At 38.2% G+C, this 20,617-nt stretch overlaps 1 protein-coding gene and 1 long non-coding RNA gene across 4 annotated transcripts; both read left to right on the top strand.

Annotated features, from left to right (window-relative positions):
* Positions 1-3,102: 3,102 nt before the first annotated feature.
* On the top strand, positions 3,103-4,709 carry LOC137185166 (uncharacterized). 2 transcript variants are annotated; one of them, XR_010928778.1, is made up of 3 exons: positions 3,103-3,283; positions 4,421-4,611; positions 4,688-4,709. It is a non-coding gene; the product is annotated as an uncharacterized lncRNA (long non-coding RNA). The 2 variants fall into 2 exon arrangements; XR_010928777.1 differs by having other exon boundaries at positions 4,685-4,703.
* Positions 4,710-4,712: 3 nt separating this feature from the next.
* Positions 4,713-18,876, top strand: LOC137185160 (histone-lysine N-methyltransferase 2A-like). 2 transcript variants are annotated; one of them, XM_067593461.1, is made up of 16 exons: positions 4,713-5,240; positions 6,579-6,619; positions 6,718-6,752; positions 6,892-6,999; positions 7,313-7,408; positions 9,161-9,214; positions 9,293-9,439; positions 9,651-9,914; positions 10,031-10,147; positions 11,214-11,381; positions 11,729-11,788; positions 12,918-13,004; positions 15,313-15,735; positions 15,826-16,005; positions 16,770-16,904; positions 17,197-18,876. In XM_067593461.1, exons 1-16 carry the CDS (start codon positions 4,720-4,722, stop codon positions 17,392-17,394), a joined length of 2,634 nt encoding a protein of 877 aa, XP_067449562.1. In that variant the 5' UTR covers positions 4,713-4,719; the 3' UTR covers positions 17,395-18,876. The 2 variants fall into 2 exon arrangements, with proteins under 2 accessions (XP_067449562.1, XP_067449560.1); XM_067593459.1 differs by having other exon boundaries at positions 11,211-11,381.
* Positions 18,877-20,617: the final 1,741 nt, after the last annotated feature.

Raw genomic sequence — 20,617 nt, 5'->3', positions numbered from 1 at the left:
CAGAGATGCATTAAGCTTAAAAATCATCTCACAGTGTTTATCAAACTGCTAAAACTGGAATTTTGTGTCATATGTATTTTTGTTGGAGCCTTTTCAAAATCCTGAAATAAAGTTCTTCAGAAGCTTCATACTGGGTCGGATAAACTATGAGCACAAGATTATCAAGTGAGTCACTGTAGTCTGATGGTTACCAGAGAGTTTGGTTGTCGACAGCTTCTGGTTCTTCCCATTTAGTTTGTCCTTCAGAGCAAAACTGATCCCTTCAAAGTGGAGACGACCAGACGTATCACTGAATAAATTAAATGCATTTTTGCACTAAATGACTGTGTGGACACACTGTGAATTTTATCCTCCATCACTTCCATTGAAAGCACATTTGAAGGATCTTTTAATATCCAGTATGAACAAGAGGAATGATTACAGCGAGGAAAACCTCTTTCACTGTTACTATGGACACCTGACTGCTGGTTTAACACACACCGGAACAATTGTGAATGTGTTAAATGTGTTAAATGTGATCAGTGTCTCTGTTGAGCCGTGGATGATCAGGGTCGGGACGCATTCTCAAGCTAATATACTGATATATAAATATATAAACTAATATATAAATTGAATTAAGCATTATCTGGTGTTTATAGAACATTTATGTGCACATCTTAGACTGTCGTCCCTGATTTCTAGAGTCAAATTTTGTACTTCAGTGAAAGATGAAAGTAAAAATCCTTCACTTTTATGCACAAATTCAAGAATACGTTCCTCACCTGAATGTTCACCTGTACATTTAGTTTGAAATAACAGGAGAAAGTGAACACATGAGGTGCAGTGAAACTGTGCAGAGTGAGTGAAGAACGCCCCCTGCTGACTCATCACTGCCACTATTCTCTACAGGTTCATCACATCAAACATCGTATTTGTTTTACAAAGAAACGTGTAGCGTATATTTATCCAGATATTCAAAAGGAGAATAATCATAATTCTAAACCTGTCACTTTGAATATATAAACATAAATAAATAGATGAGATAACTCCAATAATTACTGGTCAAACACTTATTGGTTCACTACATTTAATCAAAAGAGTCTCAAGATGGAAATAAATTGTTGAACCTTTAAGTTTTCACTGTAAAACATCACACTGAGTTTTATTCATTTCTAGTTAATTCAAATTAAAAGTCTAGTTTTCATTTTCAAACCATTTCAGAACTTATAAACATTAGTTCATGTGACTTAAAGTCTAAACTTGGAAACTTTCTGTGTCTTTAATTCATGTTAATATAAGTCTCAGATATTTTACTTTAGTAAAAGTATTAAAACATCAATATGACAAAGACTCTGTTACGAGTAAAAGTCCTTCAGAACCAGTTTTCACCCTCGACTGACTTTTACACAAACGTACAAAACACTTTGTAGAAAGTTGCAAAGATTGATTGATGTGTAAAAGTGTTGTTAACTGACTCAGCAGAACAATGAATGAACATTTTGTAATAATGAAACAGAAACTGCTGAATCGTTGGTTTTTCCTCCTTCTATGATGTGATGTGAACTCAGCGATGAAGATGTTGAACTTCATCATCTTCCAGAGAAAACTGGTTATTTTCTTTTCTGCTCTGATGGAAAATAAAAATGTGTTTTTTAAAGGATCTAAAACTGTTCTTTTAATTTTGTATGTTGTAAAACATACAAACAAAAAAGAAACATTTCTTATTCTTTATTTGTCTGCCTTTTTTCTTCATTCATTTATATTCTTTAGTTATTTAATCAATTAATAAAATTATTATAATATATATATTTCATTGTAATTTGATGTAATGTTTTAGGAATCTTATGAGCTGTTTTGTTGTTTTCTAGTTTAGTTCAGATCGATAGAAGTGATTGAGGAACTCAGGATCGATTGAGTTTCGCGGCAGGTTACACTCTGCGCATGCTCAGTGGCTGTGACGAGCATCCCGGGAAGATGCTGCGTTCAATGTCTCCTCGAAAATGTGCAATATTAAGCTTACAGATCTCATCCACAGTTAGTCTCTCTCTCTCTTATTTCAATCACAATCAACATTTTAAACTTTAAAAGCTGAGCTCTCTTTTATCATGTTCTACTGTTTTGTGATTTATTTTTGTCTTTTTTTTTCTTTTTACTTGTTTACTTCTGTGCACTTTTTTGTTTGTTTGTTTAGATGGTGTCTTGTTGTCTGTATGTTGCTTGTTGTTTTAGTGAGTCAAAGGTGATTTTCCAGTCTGGTGGACATTAAACTTCTCATTCTATTCTACATAAGTCTCAGAAGTCTGCTGTGAATTAAGGGTTAGTTTAGTCGAATATTAGAAATATCAAACTTGTATTATCCGTCCTTTGGAGGCACTTTTGTCTCTTTATTATGCAATCAAACATATTCTGTTTGATTGCATAATAAAGACACAAAAGTACCTCCATACCCTCCCTTACAAAAAAATGCACATGTGAAATAAGAATCACACGCCTGTGCAGTTATTATTCACATGTGATAAAAATGTGAAATCCAGTGTGAAAGTTAGTTTTTGACGTTGGAAACAGAAGTTTGACCATAAATATCTTTAACTAGGCAACAAACTTCTGTTGATGAAGACTGTGAGTTGTGGTGGAAAGCTTCAGCAGAAGCTAGTAAGTGGACATGTATGATTGGTGGTTTATGTATCTGCCTTTTTTTTTTATTCTTCCCTCTCTGTTGTACAGCAAGTCTGTCAGTTTCCCCACCTACTATCTCATATTCTCAGGTTACCATGAGTGTGTATCATACTTTATTTGACAACAGTGCTGGAAGAAGTATTCAGATCCTTTACTTCAGTAAAAGTACAAATACATTAATGTAAAAATACTCCAATACAAGTCCTACTTAAGTAGCAAAATGTAGTTAAAGTAGCCTATTAAATTAAAAGTAGTGGATTGGTTTTGGTCCTTACAACCAACATTTATTTAATAAACATTTTGCACCACAATTCATCCAGCGTCTAACGTATCTTTTGTATTTCAAAAATCTACATTTCCTAATTTCTTTTGCATGTTTCTGTCTGGTTTGTGTGAATTCCGACGCTCGGTGCAGACCTTGAATGCAGCAGCGGAGCGGGGGGCGGAGCAGCGGAGGAGCTCGCGGAGCGAAGAGAGCGAAAATTAAAAACTGCTTTAATTCGCCTTAATTGGAATTTTAATAGAAGCGCGAGCAGAGCGGCGGTGAGACAGCGGACAGGCGGAGGACAGACAGCCGGGCAGGAGGAGCGGAGGAGCGGAGGAGGAGGACACAGTTCACCGCTGAGAGGTCCGGAGCGGAGCAAAACATGTTTCTCTCCCTCTGAGTGTTTCACTAACTCAAAGCAACGTTAACTTATATTAAAAGCAAACTATGCAGGACTTTCCCAAAAAAAACAGACTCAACAAAAATAATCCCTCTTAATCATCACGTGTGACCCGCTACAAGTGTGTGTTGGTGTGTGTGTGTGTCTGTAGAAACTCTGTCCTCTGATCATGGCCGTAGGCAGGATTTTAAAAATACCAGGTCCAGAGGATGAGCTGCCTGCGGGGGTGGGGGGTTGAAAAATGTTGATTTTCCAGAACAAAATATCTGCTTTTTAAGACGTTTTGAGAGCAAACAATTGGATAACAAGAGCTTATAATCACATCAGCGGAAGATAACATAAAAGATCTGACAGAATAAAACATGAGAATCAGGTTAAAGCTGCAATATGAAAGTCTGAAGGAAATAGTGTGTGAATGAGTGTGAGAGCATCAGTTTAATTCTGGAGATGGTTCTTATTAGCAGGACTGGACAACTTGCTGGATCTGTGATTCAAAGCTTAAATCTGAATCAAGTAGGACTCCCAGCAGGATTCACGTTAACAGACTGTCAATGAGACTGACAGAGATTAATGTAATAACTCTGCTGAAATCTTTGTGAAATAATCTTGTTTTAAATGTTAAATTAATGATTCTCACTACGATGAGGAAACACAGAAAAGGATAAATGACCACAAGTTTAACTAAACAAAGTCTTTAAGTAAAGTGAAATCCGGACTACACACACTCAGACACTCAGACAGAGCGAGGAGAGCGGCTTTAAATAAAGATCTCTCTGGAGTCAAACTGACTTGAAGCTGCTTTTGCAGCAAAAGTAAAACGATGCCACGATGATTGAGACTATTAACGCAGGAAAATAGAGACCAGTGGATTATTTTCTTATGTTTATTTCTGTGATTTCAACACAGATTTGTTGTTCACAACAGTAGAATTATCAGGGAAGAAATATGCTGCGTCAATATCCTTTCAGATTTGAATGTGTCAGATACGCAGGATGTTTCTATAGCAACATCACTGGTCATGTGACAATCAGACTCGTCTTATCATAATCGATTAGTTGTGATTGTTTCTGACATGAAACTGTTTGTCGTTGTTACTTCAGGTGATCCAGCGTGTTTGTCATCTGTCAGTTATCGGACTGAACAACATGAACCCCGAGACCACGCCCCCACACACAGCAGGACTCGCTGTCATTGGCCGTTGTAGCCAAAGGGGGCGGTTCTAACCCTGATCCTGAGATGGAAGTGATACCATTGGACGAGCTGTCTCTGGGGGCGGGGCTTGTGGTGCAAGGTGAGATGACTGAACCCGTCCTTTAACTTAACAAAACTTAGAAGGAGATCTGAATCAGGATCTTTTCATTCAGCAGACATGAAGGAACAGGAGCCAGGACAGGTTGCCATGGACGCGGAGGCGGAGGAGAGGAGGAGGAAAAGGGAGGAGAGGTGGATGAAGCTGTACCCTGAAATAAAGAAGTGTGTGATTGTGATCACTCGTCCGAGACCCGAAAAACTGGCCATGTTGAAGCTGAAAGAGGAGAGGCGAGAGGAGGAGGAGGAGGAGGAGGTGGAGGAAGAGGAGGAGAAGGGAGGAGGGAGGTCAGGTGACCCAGAGCCAGACTGTGATTGGATGAAACCGTTGGAGCTGAATGACATCGGTGACAGGAGATTTGTGAAGAAGGTGGAGGTCAAAGTTTCCCACGCCCCTGCTAACAGGCGCGGGAAGCCCTGCGGTGATGTGCTGAGGCTGAGACATGATGATGTCACCACTGACCCCGCCCACCGCCGCCAACTCCGGTCCCGCAGTGTCAACAACAACAACAACAGCCAATCAACAACAGAGCACAACTACAGCGTTGTCGCAACACCTGTCAAAGATGACCCCGACAGAGATACGCCCAACAGCCAATCACAAGACACCAGGTAAGAGGGGGAGGAGCCAAGAGAGCCGAGCTGAGAGCTGGAAGAAAATATATCAAAAAATATTTACATTTATTTATTTATCAAAAGTTCAATACTGTCTTCATATGGAGGACCAATACTGATGTTTTAAATAAATAAATATTTTTAATAATAAAGAAATTGTTTAAGAAACTCAGAAATAAATAATGAACAATATAAAAATAAACAAAATAAGTTACAAGACAAATGTGTAATTTTACAAGAAAAAGTTAAAATATTTTGAGAAAAACTCGTTTCATGAGGATAAAGTTGTAAGTTTGTGGGAAAAATCATTATTATGGCAAAAGCTTTTAATTTTGTGAGAGAAAAAGTCAATAATACACACATGAAGTCGCAATTTTACTAGTAAAAGTCATAATTTAAGAATACAGTCATAATTTAATGAGAAAATATCTTAATAATTTGAGACACAGTTGTAATTTTGTTTTATCTTTTTTAACAGGAACACTTCAAGTTGTAGCATTATGAGAAAAAGTCACAATGTTTTCAGAAAAACTGATTGTTTTATGAGGATTAAGCTGTAAATGAGTAAGATTATAATTGTATCAGTGGGAAAGTCACAATATTACAAAATATAGTTGTAATTATAATTATTTTGCATTTATAAACAATTGATAAATAGTTTATGACTCACTATAATTTTTCATTTATCATTTTCAAGTGTTATTAAGTTATTAGAGTTGTATGCAAAGGTTTGGCCTCCTTATTATTACAAATAATAATAATAACTTTATTTGTGTAGCAGCTTTCATACAAAATGCAGCTCAAAGTGATTTACAACAAGAGAAATTACATCCACCAAGTGCTTCACATCAAAAAAGACATAAAATGAACATAAAAACACAAGATGATAAATATATTAATATATAAATAAAACCTACTTGATGATATTAATCAACACTAAAAAATCAAATGAAAATATAATAGAATGCGTATTTCAGTCGTGGTAATTTGAGATTTAATAAGTGAAAAAGTTTTTCGCTATTTTTACACAAATAACATATTTTGGTTATTTTTTAATTGAAAAGATGTAAACAGTCTCTCTGGGATATGGAACAGAAAACATTAAAGCATAATTACTGTTTATTATTATTAGTTTTTTATTGTAAAACCAAAAAAAAATTACTTTTATATCATAAACTGAACAAAAACATTGGCTTCAGATATTATTGTAGGTGATGGACGTACATATGATTGGACAGTTAGTAGAACGTCTGTGAATCAGACAACAGACTGACAACAGTAGAAGAAGAAGTTTGTTCAACTCCTTTTCTTTCTTCTTCTCTGGTCCTCCTGCAGTCTGTCGCCCTCGTGTGGACAGAAAGACTCCGGCTCGTCAGGTAACGTCTCACCTGTCTCTGTCTCTGTCAGATCTCAGTGTTTCATCATTCAACAGCAGCTCTTTCTGCTCATAAAACAGCTGTTTTTTTAATTTCAGAGAAGAAGAAACCTCCAAATATAGTTTTCAAAAAGGTGAGACATCATCTGTCTGTCTGTTCCTGAACTCATCAGTGTTTCCTGTAACGACGCTCATATTTACTGTCTTTTACCGCCTGCAGTGAACTCAGCACTGGTTGTTTCTAGTGTGTCTCTGTGATTGTGTTGTGTTCAGGTCGACGGGGACCAGTGGGTGCTGGGGAGGTCAAAGGTCAAAAAAGAAAAAGAAGAAGAAGTAGAGGAGGAAGACGGAGGCAGCAGCATCAGCGATGCTTCACAGCCGGTAATTTCTTCCGTCGCTTCTTTCACTCAAACTCAAAACATCTCACAGAGAGAAACAGCTTGAAGAAGTCAGACTGTCCGTGACTCGTTCGACGGCTCTGAACTCGTGAATTTTGTTCGTACCTCAGACGAAATGTTAAGTAAAAGAAAACTGATGAAGGACGAGTTCACAGGGTCTTAAAACAACAGTCAGGTGCTCATGTGAACACTGAAAGGTGGTTTTCACCTGAGATACAGTCACTTCTCCTCTGTAGTGACGGTCAGCTGTTTGTCGGTTTCTGTCGAACGTCTGAACCGACTCTGTTGTGTTGCAGGAAGTGAAGAAGAAGAGGGAGCGGTGGTTGTGGGCACAAAGGAAAGCAAAGAGGAGACAGTCAGAGGAGGATGTGTGGACTCCTGAGCTGCCGAAGGTCGTGTTCGTTTGTCAGCTATTTTTATTTTATTTATTCTTAGTCTTAGTCCTGTGTTAAATGTCCTTGTTGGTTTTTATCATAAGTCAGGTTTTAGTTGAATAACAGTCTTATCTTAGTCAAAGAAAACTAATAATTTTAGTAAAGTTTTAATCAGTGAAAACTGTTGACATGTTTTTAGCTGTCAGATTTTATTGAACAGTGTTCAGTCAGTCATCATCATCTGATTATTAAAAAGACAAATACATCTGATTGACAAGAGCTGTGACACTGTTCACATAAAAGTTGGTGAACTCTTCAAGTAAAGGCGAGGACTGCTCGTCCACTTCAAGGTGTCATTATCAGTCTTTACAGCTTGAGTTGATGTGGAAGTTAGTATGTACACAGACTATCTCAATGTGTCAACCTGTCCCTTTATTTCATGACGAAATATACCAAAATAATAAAGGAAAAGGAGGGAACGACACCACACAAATACTTTGAATATAAAGGGGGGATGAGGACTAAGAGACAGGTTGAATGATTAAGAATGCAGCTTTGCAGAAAGTGTCTGATGGCGTCAATTTAAGGAAAACATCCAGACGTGGAACAAGTTCTGATTTACATATTTACTTTGAATCAACATGATTCATCAACTGGGGCCCAGTAGTCTCTTTAAAACTGTTATAAAACACTGAGAGCTGTAAAAACAATAAAACATTTTGACACATTTACAGTCTTTTTTAGCATCAAATTCCCTCTTTGTGTTTCCTCGGACAGTGTTTCCCTGTTGAGCTGCAGGTGGAAGTATAGTAACAAAAAGAGGGACTTTGGCACTAAAAAGAGAGAAAGATATCTACTTGATTTGACTCATTTGGACGCTGAAGCTTCATATTAGCTTCAGACTACTACTTGAGACTCAGTTTTCAACAGTCTTTATAATTCATGTTCCTGGGTGGAAGCTGGTTTAAAACAGTAAACTGTAAACTGAACGTTTCCCTGAAAATCAGATTAAAACTAAAATGAAGCAGTGAAGGTTCCTTATTTCCTTTTTATTCTAAGAATCATGACTAAACATCATTCTGGCATCATTTCCGGTTCAGGTGAGACAAACACAATAAATAAGAAAGAAAAGAGAAGTCAGTGTTTGAACCAGAAGAGATGAAGATATGATGTAAGAAGAGGAAGAGGAGGACGATGACGACACAAACTGACAGATCAGTTAGTTTTACTTTCTAATTTAAGCATCAACGTCATTTTACATCAAACATCAGTGTTCATAAAAAAAGTAGAGACTTAAAAATGAACAAAAACAATGAAAACTTAAATAAAACATGAAGGTTTTGGTTCCTCCTGCAGCTCCTGAAGATGCTCTGAACCTCCTACGAGTTAATCTACGATCATTCATCTAAATTGATCATTAATCTACGATCATTTCTAAGGGTCTCCAGTATTGATACTTTTGGGAAATCATCTCATCATCTCAGCCTAAAGATGCTTTTGGGGAACGAGGTCCAGATCTGTTGGTATGAAGCTCGATGTGCATCCAGGAAAATAAATAGATTTGTTTTTTCAGTATTAGATCGTTTAGCTTGTTTACGCTGCAAACAGGAAATGCTAAAAGCTAATTCAGCAGACTTTTAATAGAACCAGTTTGAAAGGTAAACAAATAAAGTCAAAAACTTGCTGTGAGGTTGCTGGAAGAGATTTTAACCAATAACCTGTCTCTCCTCCACCATGTGACCCGCTGCTGCCTTGTGATTGGTCCTCTAGATGAAGACGAGGATGAAGGAGACCTCACCGAGGTGCACACCGAAGCCGATAACAGTGAGTGTGAGAGGACACACACACACACACACACACACTCACAGCAGTGATGACCTCTGACCTCTGACCTCCCCGCAGTTGACGAAGCGTCAGGGTGCCTGCAGGAAGTGCACGGCCTGCCTCAGAGAGGATTGTGGGAAATGTATTAACTGCCTGGATAAGAGGAAGTTTGGCGGTCCGGCGACGAGGAAGCAGAGGTGTCAGCTGAGAGTCTGTCTGGTGGTGGTGAGTCTCTGTCGTCATCACACAACGCCGCCGCCTGCTGGTCAGCACGGGAACTGCAGCTCTGTGTGTGTGTGTGTGTGTGTGTGTGTGTGTGTGTGTGTGTGTGTGTGTGTGTGTGTGTGTGTGTTTGTGTGTGTGTGTGTGTGTGTGTGTGTGTGTGTGTTTGTGTGTGTGTGTGTGTGTGTGTGTGTTTGTGTCCTCGTGTCCTCAGGAGACCAAGAAGATCAGACCCAAACCACTGAAAACCATCGAGGCTGCAGAGGAGGAGGTTACCACGGCAACCCTGGCGAATACGGTTACCACAGTAACCCTGGCGAACACTGTGACCACGGCAACCTCGGTGAACACACTGAGCACGGTGACCATGGCAACCCCGGCGAACACACTGACCACGATGACCACGCCAACTCGACCCCATCGCTGTCATCAGGGGAGGAGACAGACATGTCAGAAAGACACCACAGAAGAAGAGGAGGTGGGTGTTTTCTTCTTCTTTCTAGTCTGTTTTTTACTCTATTTTATTCTAGTCTCTTCCTCTGTCCCTCATCCCACTACTCTACTCTACTCTACCCTACTGTGTTTCTACTACAGATGGAGATGAGGAAGATGAGGAGGTGGTGGCGGCAGTTTGGGAAAAACAAAGCGAAGATAAACCGTGAGAGAGGCTGGACGCGTCCGAAGACGAAGTGTAAAGAAGAAGAAGAGACGGTACAGAGCGGCTCAGTTTGTGTTTCACACTGCAGACGTTACAACGTCTACGTGTATGAAGTTGTTTTTATGTTTCAAATAAACGAGAAGACTTCTGTCCTTCATCACATCCTTCTTCTAACCGTAACGTCTCATGTTTCCACTGAGTTCGTCTCAGATACACGACGCCGTTCTGATCTTTATCTGGTGTTGTGATGTGAGAGAAGTTCAGTTGTGTCACTGATAGATTTCATTTTACATTTAAACATTAGTAATGTTAAATGATTAGAAGATTATTAGTTTAACAGAGAACAGAGACTCCAGACCAGGTCTCAGAGCTGCCCTGAAGGTCCAGACAAACATCCTGTAGGCCTCTGTTGACCCCCCACTACACACGGTAGTACTCTAGAGCTGAAATGAATTAATTAGCAACAAGTTTGATAGTTAATTAGTCATTTAAGTAAAAAAAATCTCCACTAGCAGCTTCTCAAATGTGAATATTTACTAGTTTTCAAGTTTCCTGTGACAGTAAACTCAACATCTTTGTGTTTTTAACTGTTGCTCAGACTAAACATCTGAATATGTTCACTTCAGCTTCAATGATCAACATTTCATACTGTGGATCATCAATGGATCATTAAAGAAAATAATAGTTGGTTGCAGCCTTACAGTCCTCCTATGATGGAATAATACGAGCTGTTCCTCAGTTTTCTGTTTGCAGTTTGATAAAACACAACTTTACAACTAACGAGCTCGATAGAAACTAAAACTAAGTCTTAAAACTAGATGTTGACACAGAGTTCTTCCTCTAAACACACGTCCTGTATGGTTTGTAATGTTGTAAACCAGCTGTTGCGTTCGTTCCCACTGAGAAAAACCTGACAGTGGAAACACCTGAAGTTACAGATGAAGTTCCTGCAGAGTCTCCAGATGTTTTCTCATCCTGCTGAGAACGTGTGCTGGTTCAGATCATTGTTTCTGACCTGACAAACAGTCACTTCTCTGTACTGACGACTCTGCTGACGGTCAGCTGTTTGTCGGTGTGTCTGTCAACCCGACTCGAGCCGACTCTGTTGACTTGCAGGAGGTGAAGAAGAAGAAAAGGAGGTGGTGGCTCTGGGCAAGAAGGAGAGCAAAGAGGAGACAGTCAGAGGAGGAGGAGTGGACTCCTGAGCTGCTGAAGGAGACAGAAGATATGGAGAAGAAGAAGAAGATGCAGGAAGAGGAGCCAAAGAAAGAGACACACCCACCTCAGGTACCAACCATCAGGTGACATCAGCACTTCATACAGGTACACAGTGGAGAGATTAATTAATTAATCTTAATTAAAGATAAACTTTTAAAGACATTTTTTGCACAGAAGGAGGACTGTGGATTTTGTCCTCCATCACTTCCATTGTAAGGTCATTATGAAGGGATCTTCTAATGGTCAGTATGAACAGGAGGAATGATTACAGCAAGAAAAACAGCTTTAATGTTCATTTTGGGCTCCTGACTGTTGGTTTAAGACACACATGAAAATTGTGAATCTGTCCTTTAATGATGTGAAATGTGTTCAGATGTTTCTGAATTTAACTTTTTTTTTGTTTTTGTTATATTTAGTTTCCTGCCTTTACACTGGTCAGTGGAACTGCAGAGCTGCTGAATGGGACGAACATACAGGTAACACAAACCTCAGTGATATAACACACTTTCTAAACTGTAACTTTATTATGTTTTTTTAGTAAATGCATTTAGAGAAACAGACAGGAAACATGAGGAGAGATGACTGCAGCCAGTGGTGGAAGAAGTATTCAGATCCTTTACTACAGTAAAAGAACATAAGTATTATGAGCTTGATGTAGTTAAAGTATTGCAGTAAAAGTACATAAGTATTATGAGCTTGATGTAGTTAAAGTATTGCAGTAAAAGTATATAAGTATTATGAGCTTGATGTAGTTAAAGTATTGCAGTAAAAGTACATAAGTATTATGAGCTTGATGTAGTTAAAGTATTGCAGTAAAAGTAGTGGTTTGGTCCCTCTGACTGATATATTATTATATATGACATCATTAGATTATTAATAGTGAAGCATCAGTGTTAGAGCAGCATGTTACTGTTGTAGCTGCTGGAGGTGGAGCTAGTTTACACTACTTTATATACAGTTAGCTAGTTTAGTCCAGTGGTTCCCAACCTAGGGGTCGGGCCCCTCCAAAGGGTCAGCAGATAAATCTGAGGGGTGGTGAGATGATTAATGGGAGAGGAAAGAAGAAAAAACAAAGTTCTGATACACAAATCTGTTTTCAGTTTTTGGACTTTTTCTCTAATCTTTGATTTTTGCTGAAATATTGGATCATTTGAACATTTATTGAAATGAAAGCATGTGAGAAGTTCAGAGGGAAAAATTACTATTTGGTGGAGCTGTTAACAACTCATAGACATGTGAAATGTGACCCCGACTACACACTGCTTTTTGTAAGACGTCAAAAGCCAAAAAGGTTGGAAACCACTGGTTTCATCTTTAACAATGTGTTGTATTTTAAAAGCTTGTTATATTATCCATTGTGTCAAATCTTCATCTGAAAGGTAACTAAAGTAGAAAGTACAATATTTCCCTTTGAAATGTAGTGGAGTGGAAGTAGAAAGTAGCATCACATGGAAATACTCAAGTAAAGTACAAGTACCTCAAAACTGTACTTGTACATTTTGTTATCTGATGTTACTTAAATCACTTAATTGATAATAGTAATAATCATTAGTTGCAGTCTTGGTTTTTCTGCGTCTCACTTGTTTCTATTTATTTTTAATGCAGCTGAATTTGACTCTGGACGGCAGCCATTTTACTCCCAGCATCCTCTCTGATTCCACCCTCAACAGTCTGTCAGCACTGCTGCCTCAGGTAACACACACACACACACACACACACACACACACACACTCATTCTCATAATGACAAAATATTACACAAAGCCAAATTTATGAAAATCCTCCCACTTCTAATGGTTTTATAAATTCCTAAAATGAATGAATTTAAAATCTGCAAAAGAGCTGAAATGTAAAACTGTACAAGTTAATAGATCCTGAATGTATTAACCTTTAATTTAAACTGAAGACTGATTTCATGTTAATTTATCTTGTTTTTTAAAATTCTGATTATGTTGTAATATTTACAATTTATGTATTTTAATTTATTGTCTTATTTTTGACAGTTTTACTCTCAGACACATGCTTTGGTTTTTAATACTATGACATGTCTTGTGGTTTCAGTCCCTCCAGGATTTCGTTTTTTTGTGATTAAACGGCCAAAAATGTTTAATTTTGCAGCGTCTTTCCTCAAAAATCGTGACACAATTTGCAATATTTTATGTGCTCTTATTGCAGTAAAATTGTGAGAAAAAATTTCTAAAACTACGATTAATGAAGAGTCATATGTTATCACTTCCTTTGATAAAAAGCATTCTGCATATCACAGAATCTATATTTAGTTATTTATTTATACTGTACTTCACTGCTAATTTGTTTTACTTTCTGAACACAAGAACCACGAGCTCAAAGTTACATAAAAAAGAAAATACTGTACTTGAGCTCCACTTATAAGCCTTTATTAAATAAACTTTCAGCTCAACATGAACACCAAATAAAATCAGTTAATAATGGCATTAAAATAAATCCATTAATATAAAAATATAGTGTCAATGTTTATATTTGAGGTAGATTACGTCCATCTTCGCTGTCTGAACAACATCAGCTCGTTTTCTTCTTTCTAACTGAATTTAAACCTCATTTGGGAATTATTTTTGTTTGCAGATGAGATTTATCTTCTTTCACCTGAATGCGCTGTGATGACGCAAATTACCACGACATTTAATGCAACAAGTGGTCCAAATCACAAACCGTCTGTTGATTTGGTTTTTATGTGGAAAAGTTGCTGTAATTTAGCGAAATTGCAAACTCTCGCAAATATTGCAGCAATTTCTTGAATTTGCATCAATTATTGAAACGGCAAAATCACAATTTCCTGCTCAACAGAGTTATAGATAGTATTTTAGTATTTTTTATTTGCACAAAGGTTACAATAAAAACATTTCACAGTAAAAATTATATTAAATTGTGCCCAGAGAGCTTATACAAAGTCCTGAACTTCATTTCAACAAGTCATAAAACAGTTTAACATCAAATAGACAAAGAAACGTTTATAGCAAAAAACAAGAGAAAAAGAAAGAAAAGAAAAAATAAGTAAAACAGAAATTTGAACACTTTAAATGTGCAAGAGGTGTAATATAAACCCAGTCACACAAAATTCTATTTAAATAAAAGATGTTTTTTAAAATGTGTTTTAAATGTTATTAAAGAAGACGACGACTTCAAAGTTGTATTTAGTGAATTCCTCTAAATTTGATAAAAAAACTGATGATTGTAAGTGTGAGAATAAGGTAAACGAAAGTCCTTTGATCGCCTCGTTGAATAAGAGTGAATGTCTGACGATAAAAGGACAAAACTATGAAATATATCTGGAAGGTTTTTGTCAGTGATTTATGAATTTAAACATAAACACACATGTTAGAAGAATATTTACAGAATAAATTGACAAAATTTTAAATTTCCTAAACAAAAAGCTGCAAATGGCTCTTGGCTAGTAGAGTTTGAAATCATTCTTTAAAAAAACCTTTTTTAAATTACAATAACTGATATATGAATAGATTAGACTATAATACAGAGTTAAATAAGAAGAAGGATGAATCATTTTCATTGACCTTTTGCAAACATGTTCAATATGTTTTTTTCCAAGTTAGTCTTTCATCTACAATAACTCCTGAGAATTTTGTAAATGGGACTTCTATATGAATATTTTAGCGTCATCTTTTGGATATTTTTTGTTTTTATTGCAAAATATCACAAAATTAGATTTTTTGACATTGAGAGTTTGTTCATCCGAAACCATTTAGAGATGAGGGACATCCCATCGTTTGCATACTGGATTAGTGCTTTGAAATCATCATGAGTAACTATGAGATTAGTATCATCATAGATATAGAATAGATTAGTTATAGATTAACAAACATACAGACCTGTTTTTCTGCTGCTCCGCTGCTTATTGACCCTCTAATGAAGAATCCTTAAAAAACTGGTTGAATCTAACTGCTGAGCTCGACCTGGTTTGTCTTCATCCAACTAATATTTAATACAAATGTGTCGTCTGTGTCCAGGAGGGTTCAGTCCTCCACACGTCCACAGGTCTCACCTTCATCCCTCCTCCAGCTGCTCCTCCCTCCCTCCAGCCCAAAGAGGAGGAGGAGGCGGTGGACATCCATGAGTACGGGAGGACAGGAGGGAAGGGAGGACAGAGAGAGGACGGAGGGATGATGGAGGAGGAGGAGGAGGCAGCAGGAGGGATGAAGGAGGAGGAGAAGGAGGCAGCAAGAGGGATGAAGGAGGAGGAGGAGGAGGAGTGCGGTGAAGGAGTGACGGAGGAGGGAAAGTACTACGAGATCCAGGTGGAGATGCCGGGGCTCCACTCCAACGAGGAGACGCTTACGGCGACATCAAGTCTTTCTGGAATCACAGAGGTCGCCGATGATGTCATAGCAAAGGTCGCCGATGATGTCACAGCCCATGACGACATTTCATTGGTCAGTGGAGCTGTGGAGTCATGTTCAGTCGGGACATAAAAAACATGAAACCAGACTTTATAACTTCCTGTTTGTTTTCTTTTTTTTCAGAGCTCGGGGTCGTTCAGCCTGTTAGGACGCGGCGGCGGCGGCAGCAGCGGCGGTGATGAGGTCACATGTGGGCGGCGCTTGTCGCGGCTGCTGCAGGAACTGAGGAAGACGGTGCTGCCGGCTCATTGGGTAGCTGTTCTGGCTGACGGACCTCTGCTGCAGCTGCTGCAGTGCTCCAGGGTACGACTCAAACATAACTATACTTAAAGGGACCATATTCTGCTTTTTGTTATTTTCTGTTCTGATGTCAGATGTTAAACGTGGTTAAAGTTACAAAACCTAAGGTGAACATATGTAGAAATGCTGCCTGTAAGTCAAAAGTCAGGGCTTCAACCTGCTCTGAACGCTGCGTTTGTGTCAGTGAAGTTGCTGTTTAGAAGTAAATTCATATGTGACACTCATCCTCTCATTAAAACAGTAACGTTAATAGTTTTAAAAAGTAACATTAGCATTTTTAAGAGTAATCTTAGCATTAAAAAATGTACATTATTATCCCCTAAAAAAGGTAAATTTAGCATTTAAAAAAAAAGAAACATTAATGGAATAAAGTAATATTAGTTGCATGTATGCTAACATTTAAAATAAAGTATTGTTAGCATGTTTAACTTCCTGCTGTTTGACTGCTGCATAAATTAAAAGTGCAGAACTTCCTTGATTCTGGATATAAAACATCAGGATGTTAAAACGTATTCCACATAACTATTAATAAAGTTATTTATCTAGCGAACTGCAACTTGTGCCGTTTCATGTAGTGGATCTTTGTTGTCATATAACTTTCCTCTCTACACGTTCAGCTGTCAATCGAGGCAAAAGATGCCAAAAACCAGCAGTGGAAATGTGTCAGTGTGTCAGTAGTTTACATGTAAATATAAACAGTAGTTTACATGTAAATATAAACAGTAGTTTACATGTAAACAGACAGACGGCTGTTTGTGTCCCTGCAGCTGTCCTCCATGCTCACCACCGTCATCCACATCCAGCCGGATCTCTGCTTCTTCATCACTGTAGAGAACCAGCTGCTGCCAGACACACACACTCTGTACCAGACACACACACAGCGGATCACACGCCTGAGCCAGGTAACACACACACACACACACACACACACACACACACACACACACACACACACACACACCTGTCTGCAGTGCGTCTGTTAGTATTTGATCGAGAAGCAGTGAAATTGACCATCTCTAGTTCAAACCACAGCAAACATACTAATGACTGTCTCCAAGGTGTCTGTTTAGTTGCCATGGTGATTCTCTGTGCTCGTTAGGGAATACGACAGAAGTAAAGAGTAAAATGTGACTTTACACTAACAAGTTAACTCTACATGCTAACGATGCTAACAGTTAGCTCTCTGTCGGTCAGCTGGTGTCTCTGCTGTTGGAGCTTGAAGGGTTCGTCGTCTGTCGAGACTCGAGAGTTCGATCCTGCCACCTGCTGGTCGCCCCGCCCTGCCTCACCTGTCTGCCCTGCCGGCTGGGGGACGAGGGGGCGGAGGATGAAGAAGAAGAGGATGAAGAAGAAGAGGAGGTGGAGGAGGATATAAGTGACAAACAGAGCTGACTATAAGTGTTTATAATGTGTTCAAACCTTCATCATACAGAAGGTAACGCTGCAGCCTCAGCAGACCAGCCTCCACTGGAACAATGCTCTCATGCTGTTGTAAGAGGCATTCTGGGAAATGTAGGCAATCACAGCCTGCAGTAGATGAGTCTGGCTGATCTTCTTCAGATGAAAGTGTTGTAAAAATTTAACTTCAAGTCTCCTATTTATCAGTAATAATCAGCACATAGACAGTTAATAAATGGTTTATAACACACACTATAGTGTAGTTATAAGCAGATTTAAGTGTTAAGTGTGACATTTTAAGTGTTTATTAAAGGATAGATTCAGATTTTTTCTTAATTCAGTACTAATGTGGAAAAAACTCAAACGTATCCTTTGATGTACAGTATTTGTCAACAATTATAATTTCTCTTAAGAAGAGATATTTTATATTATTACAAATGTATTTTACTATATTGTCATTCATCATCTGTTTATACAGCAGGAGGAGTTATAGTTGTTGATTAATACATTAATAAACACTTATATCTGATGACAATGACATTAGTGTGTTATAAACCATTTATTATATACTGATTATTAGTGATAAACAGGTTTTTATCATTAGGTTTTTAGCTTCTATTTTAAGATTAAACTCACTCTATTTATCAGAGCAGACTGTAGGAGGATCGGAGGTAGTTGGGAGTCTGTTATTTTCTCGATTAATCGGTTAGTCGTTTGGTTTGTAACATGTCAGAAAATTGTCAGAAAATCATTATTTTATCCCAAAAATGAAGGTGACATCCAGAAACTAGAAGATATTGACATTTGAGAAGCTGGAATCAGAGAATTTTTGTATTTTTTCTTAAAAAAAATGACTCAAATGATAAATCAATTGTCAAAATGTTTGGCAATTCAGTTTCTCTTGATTGACTAATCGATTGATCATTGCAGCTCTGAATGACGATGCAGTAAAACAGCTGTAACTATATAAGCTTTAATATTTAAAGCTGCAGCTTTTGTGACTTTTTTGCCTCCCAGTGGAAATATGAAAAAATACACTGGCAGACAGTAATGAATGTGTTACTGCTCACACACACACACACACACACACACACACACACACACACACACACACACAGTATGAACCAGGGCTTGTGGGTAATGAAGTCCTCAGCTCTCACACTGTGTTCTTCAGTTCTGAATGTTTAGTCTGTTTCCTCGGCAGCTTTAACGTCTGTCTGTAAATCCAGATTCTGGTTCTGAACCAGTTTGAGACCAAAATGTTTCTACCTCATCATGTTTTATACAACGCTCCAACATAGCCGCCCCGTAGCCTGCAGTAGCCTCTACCTGTGTTTACATCTGTTTTATTCTCATGTTGCTCTGTTTAGAGTGTGTATCTGACCGGTTTGGTCTAAATCTTGTTGTTTCCTGTTTTGCTCACAGTGTCCAATTTTGCTGATTGTTTGTGTTCTAGGTTCAATTAAACAACAGTTCATCAACACAGCGATTTCTAGCGTCCTTGTTGTGTCCTTGAATGCACCATAACACGGTTTTCTCTTGGAGGGAAATATGAATCAAATTTTCATTGACTGTAATTTTATATCACAACATGTGATTCAGTAGATTGAACTGTTTATTACGGTGGCCGCCAAAGGACAAAACACACACAACAGCAAAAGTGCAAACTTTAAAGAAATGTGCTACAAATTTTAAAAAAACATAAAAGTTAAAACATAAACCAACAAAAACACTGCAGTGACAACTAAACCCTCAAAACAGGTTGTAAGCAGACGCACGGCGTGATTTAGCCAAGTAGAACGTGTTCCTGGATCAACATCACATTGCGGTCCTGGATCAACATTGTGATCAACCAATCACAGCCCTCTGACATCATCAGTGTACTGCCCCTGTCATTCACGTTGTGCGTAAGCAGACGTCTTCCTTCTTTGTTTGATTTGAACTTTTTTTTTGTTTGTTTCCTGTTTTTAAGGCTTTAAAGGACAGGTTTAAAACAACAGTCAGGAGCCCAAATGAACATTAAACATGTTTTTCTTGCTGTAATCATTCCTCCTCTTCATACCGACCATTAGAAGATCCCTTCATAATGCATTTAAAGAACCTGTGTGTAAAATTTAGGGGGATCTGTACAAAACCCCCTGTTGCTGCTCCAACTTGGGCTCACCCATGACATCACTGACAATAGGGGGCGGGGAATACGGACTAGATCCGCAAGGAAAACATCCGGACAGGTTCAGTCCGGTTGCGTATTGAGTTCTTTCCTTCATCCATGTACTTACTGTTCGCCTTTGTCTGTGGACGTGTGTGTGCGTTTATGAGCATGTAAGTTGCATTCTGCTCCGTGACATCACGTGATTGAAAGAGGGTAACGTTAGCAGGAGCAGGTGGATGATGCTATGATATTTAGCTTCATGGCTAGCTCAGGAGGATACAAGGCAGTATTCAGCGTTCGTACAGACTAAAGATGATGCAATCAAGGAAATAATTAATGTGTTATGTCGTTGAATATGTTAAATCTGTTGTACATGTGGCATAGTATGCAAACACAAGGTGGAAGAAGCATCTGGCCACCCTATATTGTTATAAGCCTTTAGTTAATTATTTCTTATTGATTTGTTAATTTATGTTATTGCTATTGCTCTTTATGTCATACTAGCCTGAACCTTGTAATATTACTTACATCTTCTACTTATTTCATGGCATTTAACACAATTTATTACCATTGATTGTGTAGTGGATGGTTCAACTTGTACATGTCATCCTAGTGTCTTTGGCCACTAGAGGGCATTATTGCTTCACTTTGGATTATCCAGCGTATGTATTCTATGCCCTCATGTATATAAAGGGAAGCAGTTTCCTGGAGATTATTATTCATTATATTTTACACCACACATTGTACATGTTGATGATATTCCACAAACAACCCTTCAGTAAAGTATTCCGACAGTGAGAATGAACACAATCTGTGGAAGCTCTTTCTTCATCGAATAAGTTGCCAAAGCCTTCTGATAGAGGCCAGGAATATCAGGTATTGGCGGAATTGCAATATAATATTCATAAGTATGTTTTAATTAGTGTATAATCACCTGAAAATAAGAATTGTTGTGTTTTTCTTACCTTTATATCTAGAGAGAGTGGGTCCTCTTCCATGGAGCCCGCCATGTTTCTACAGTAGCCTAGAAGGAACAAACCAAACACTGGCTCTAAAGAGGGCCTT

Source organism: Thunnus thynnus, chromosome 6 (assembly GCF_963924715.1).
Source record: "Thunnus thynnus chromosome 6, fThuThy2.1, whole genome shotgun sequence".
Taxonomy (NCBI): domain Eukaryota; kingdom Metazoa; phylum Chordata; class Actinopteri; order Scombriformes; family Scombridae; genus Thunnus; species Thunnus thynnus.
This window is presented reverse-complemented; position numbering and strand designations above follow the sequence as displayed.

Bases quoted from the DNA above. Each gene is read 5' to 3' on its own strand.
- LOC137185160 (XM_067593459.1), top strand. From the start codon at position 4,720: ATGGACGCGGAGGCGGAGGAGAGGAGGAGGAAAAGGGAGGAGAGGTGG. The intron at 5,241-6,578 runs GTAAGAGGGGGA...GTCCTCCTGCAG, and splicing joins AGCCAATCACAAGACACCAG to TCTGTCGCCCTCGTGTGGAC. The intron at 7,409-9,160 runs GTCGTGTTCGTT...TTGGTCCTCTAG, and splicing joins GGACTCCTGAGCTGCCGAAG to ATGAAGACGAGGATGAAGGA.